This window comes from Protopterus annectens, chromosome 1.part0 (assembly GCF_019279795.1).
Source record: "Protopterus annectens isolate FY-2018-M chromosome 1.part0, PAN1.0, whole genome shotgun sequence".
Taxonomy (NCBI): Eukaryota; Metazoa; Chordata; order Ceratodontiformes; family Protopteridae; genus Protopterus; species Protopterus annectens.
In genome coordinates, this window is record NC_056725.1 from 644191668 (window position 1) to 644196746 (window position 5079).

Consider the following 5079-nt stretch of genomic DNA (forward strand, 5'->3'; position numbering starts at 1 on the left):
TCTCATATACTTCAGCATTCTCCAAATGCTCCATACACATCCTGTAGTATTGTATTATGCTTATAACTACTATTTTATTTCCTTTATCCACTGGTTTTATTATGTCCCTCCTATTTCTTAGTGCTTTTAATGCTTGCCACAAAGTTAAATTATAAGATATTTCATGTTTATTTCATCACAAATATTGTCCCCTCCAGATCCTATCATGGAACTAAACTGTGATATATGTACATTTTCAAATGGCTGCATTTATTTATTAAACACTGGTATAGTTGACTCATCAAGTTTACAATATGCATTAGGAAACTCAGTTTCATTGCCATCAGTGTTTAAATATTTCCCCAACATATTCACAACATGAAAAAAAGCTATCATAAGATTCGAAAAGCATAGTATTACTATCCATATTATCACTATTTGTATGCATGGCAAAACTATATCTTAAACATAATTTACAAATAAAGCTAAACATCTCTTGTTTCACTACATGGCCCTTTGGTAACACCATGGGCACAAACGTTAGTCCCAAGTTCAGTACTGACACTTGTTCTTGTGTTAAACTACATTGAGATAAGTTTAACACCAAACTAGATTCAGTACATACCTCAGAATGAACAGTAGACTGGTTTACATTAGAAGGGTTTTGTATAATAATGGTATATCAAGCAGTTTATCATAGGTAGCTTTTTCCTCATGCAGTCATTGAATATAAACATTGCATTAATTAAACCATTGCTAAATAATTATTACATTTTTGTTTAAATGTATTTTTTTGCTTTAAATTGTGCTATTTAAATTATACGGAGCTAGCTCTGCCACTGTAAACTAATACTAAAAAAGGAATAACTACACTCGTTTAAAGTGTACATAAATAAATAGACAAAACTTAAAAAAAGTATAGAATTAGACTTTCTTTTTATGTTGAATTTAGAAAACTATATGAAAATAGCAAACTGAAGCTGGGATTCATAAAACAGGTCCACCTCTACGTAAACTGCCTACCACAGGTAGGTTAATTTACACTATTGTGGAAAAAACAATGCAGAGACAGCTTTAGCTGCAATGAGGAGACCTCATTACTGGCTAATATGCATGTCTCTGAATCACTTGGTTTCACCACTGGTAATAAAAGAATTGTGAGATAGTTGTGTTTTCTGGTGACACAGACATAGAGTAACACATTGACGCAGGATGCATACCTTTCAACTGTCCAGAGACCTGTAGAAGGTCCCTGATGTTGTCTCATATCTGCTGCATTCCTTGTACTACTAAGGCTTAGTCAGTAAATAATGCAAGACATTAGACTTTAATACTTCTAATGCTTTAGAAAATGAATGGTAATGCAAACCCGTTTGTTCTATTATCTATTTATGTAACTTGGGGTAATTTTTGAAAGTTGTGCATGGTTATGGCACATTTCCCCCATTATTTTTCTTAGTCTGGAAATCCTAAATGAGGGCACTGAGAGGTATGGCAGGTACCCCACCAAACATGAGCGTGTGCACACACACACACACACACACACACACACACACACACACACACACACACACACACACACACACACACACACAGATCCACTTAACATCATACCTCCCATACACTTGATCAAACTCATGAACACATTCATCCATTCGACCACCTGCTCAAACACACGCTGGCAAGCCTGCACACACATTCACACAATCATTTGCAAGCTCGCAGTAATCATAGTCCGTTCATACCCCTGCAGATAAGACACACCCACCCACACTACCACACACATCTACACACTCAACCTTCCACCACTATCTCTCCGATATACTTCAGCAAACTTACCTCTAACCAAACCTATACCATTGACTTGAAAGGGAAACGACAGCATTTTGGCCATGTTAATTATCACATGTGGCCATGGTAAATGGCACATACACTTGACAACGTAAATCACTTACTGCAGGCATTTATGAGTGAGAGCATATGGCAGATTAGTATTAGCAACTGCAGTGGAATAACTTATTATCCCACAGGAAGGCTGTTGGGACAGCCCACTATGGGGATTCTTTCATTCTTGAAAATCACTGTTGTAAGTCTGTGTTTGAATCAGAAAAAGTTACTGTGGTAGGTTGGCTGTTCATGAAAGGACTTACTACTCATGATAATTCTGTCTGAATCCTGATGTGAATGTGAACATGAGAATTGAAGTAATCAGTTTATTGTATGTACACATGTTAACTCTTAAAGTTCCTTATTATATGTTTTTTATTGTTTGTGTGTGTATGTATGCATGTAGTATGTATGTATGTAGTATGTATGTATGTAGTATGTAAGTAGTATGTATGTATGTAGTATGTCGTATGTATGTAGTATGTATGTAATATGTAGTATGTATGTAGTATGTATGTAGTATGTAGTAATGTATGTATGTAGTATGTATGAATGTATGTATTATGTATGTATGTATGTATGTATGTAGTATGTATGTAGTATGTATGTTGTATGTATGTAGTATGTAGTATGTATGTATGTAGTATGTAGTATGTATGTATGTATTATGTAGTATGTATGTATGTAGTATGTATGTATGTATGTATGTAGTATGTATGTATGTAGTATGTATGTTGTATGTATGTATGTATGTAGTATGTATGTAGTATGTATGTATGTAGTATGCATGTATGTATGTAGTATGTATGTTGTATGTATGTAGTATGTATGCATGTAGTATGTAGTATGTATGTATGTGTGTATGTAGTATGTATGTAGTATGTATGTATGTATGCTGTATGTATGTATGTATGTAGTATGCATGTAGTATGTATGTAGTATGTATTATGTATGTATGTAGTATGTATGTATGTATGTAGTATGTATGCATGTAGTATGTATGTAGTATGTATGTAGTATGTATGTATGTAGTATGTATGTATGTATGTATGTAGTATGTATATAGTATGTATGTATGTAGTATGTATGTATGTAATATGTATGTATGTAGTATGTATGTAGTATGCATGTATGTAGTATGTATGTAGTATGTATGTAGTATCTATGTGTGTAGTATGTATATATGTATGCATGTAGTATGTAGTATGTATGTAGTATGTATGTATGTAGTATGTATGTATGTATGTATGTATGTAGTATGTTTGTGCCTACCTAATTCTTAAAAGAAAATACACCATGTATGTATGTAGTATGTATGTAGTATGTATGTATGTATGTAGTATGTATGGATGTAGTATGTATGTATGTAGTATGTATGTGCCTACCTAATTCTTAAAAGAAAATACACCATGTATGTGTGTAGTATGTATACACTACTTTGATATGTTTGAGCCTACCTAATTCTTAAAAGAAAATACATCATGTATGTATATATGTAGTATGTATACACTACTTTGATATGTTTGAGCCTACCTAATTCTTAAAAGAAAATACATGTATGTATGTATGTATTATGTATACACTACTTTGATATGTTTGAGCCTACCTAATTCTTAAAAGAAAATACACCATGTATGTATGTAGTATGTATACACTACTTTGATATGTTTGAGCCTACCTAATTCTTAAAAGAAAATACACCATGTGAACAAAGATGATTTTAGAGTGACTTGAATTAACTCCTTTTACACATGCATCCACAGAAATGCCTTCCTTGAAATATTGTATCAAATGGATAATACGTTTGTCATAAAGGTGGTAAAATATTGTGTTTCAACTTCATGCTGCACTGTTTCACAGCAGATTCATAGCATGACTAGTTCTTTGTGTCTGCAGTTAAAAGTAAAATTTCAGTGCAGTTCTTACTTGTTGCATTATTTTGTAAAATAGCTGTATTATATACGGATGTATGCACATGTGTGCATGTGTGTGTATTGGCATGTACACTGAGTCAGCATATTCAGTCTATTAACTTTTTTCTTTTTCAATTCTTAGAGCTATCCTGAAGAACAGCATGAGTGAATTTAATGCAAGCCTGGATCGATTTAACACACAAATAAATGAGATGTCCTCCATAGTTTTAGAAATAGCAGATAATTTGGATGAGTTTCACAAAGGAGCAACTGCTGCTAGTATATCTGGAAATGTAGTCAGTGCTGCAGGAGGAGTAACAGCAGTTGTTGGTGCTTGTCTGGCTCCATTTACTTTCGGTGCATCACTGATTGTGTCAATTGTCGGTGTAAGTGTTTCTGCATTGGGAAGTAGTACTTCTGTTATTGCAAAAATAGCAGACTTTGTTAAAAACAAAAAGTCATGTGAAGAGGTTCAGAATGTGATTGGGAATATGAAAAACACAGAAAGCTTACAATCCAAAGCCAAAAAAATCAAATCTGTAATTATTAGATTATTGTACCTAAAATCAGTCCTGGATAATGGTGGTGCTAATCAACCACATACATTTTTCAATGCTGATGATTTTGATTTCACAGCAGAGGCTTCATTTGAATATTCTAGACTAGTAGGACTCTTTGGGAGTGCCAGAGCTGTTTCAGTAGGCTTGGCAACACTCAGTGGCATTGCCCAAGTAGCTACAGGGGTAGTTTCTGGATTGTTTATTATACTAGATGCATTTTTTATAGCAAGGGATGCCAGAGACTTGAACAGTGGTGCTAGAACTGAAGCTGCAAAACAAATGCGAGAAACAGTACATCATTTTAAAAGATATAGAACACAGCTATATAATTTCCTGTCATCCTGCAGAGAATTTTATGAACAGCTGTCAAATAGTAACTAATAATATATTATTGGACAAATTGGCATGTGTTTATTATATAAATATATATATATATATATATATATATATATATATATATATACACACATACATATATACATACATTTAATAGTATGTACAAAATATATGCCAGATTGCAAAACTGCAAAACTAGGCAGTTTGTTTTGTTGTGCAGCTTACATGGCAGTAATCATTGTTTGGCAGGAGGGGTGCGTGATCACCTAATACAGGAAGTTCAGAATCTGTAGTTAGTCTTCCTTAGTTCTATGTCTTTTGCTAAATAATGACACAGGGTAATAATGAGCAGCTCTTATTCAAATGATATTTCCTACATTCAGAGCTTAATTTGCAGTAATTTC

General features: G+C 33.4%; 1 protein-coding gene across 1 annotated transcript; it reads left to right on the top strand.

Moving 5' to 3' along the window:
• Positions 1–3927: 3927 nt before the first annotated feature.
• On the top strand, positions 3928–4738 carry LOC122801464 (apolipoprotein L3-like). The gene has a single exon (XM_044070940.1). It carries the CDS (start codon positions 3941–3943, stop codon positions 4718–4720), a length of 780 nt encoding a protein of 259 aa, XP_043926875.1. The 5' UTR covers positions 3928–3940; the 3' UTR covers positions 4721–4738.
• Positions 4739–5079: the final 341 nt, after the last annotated feature.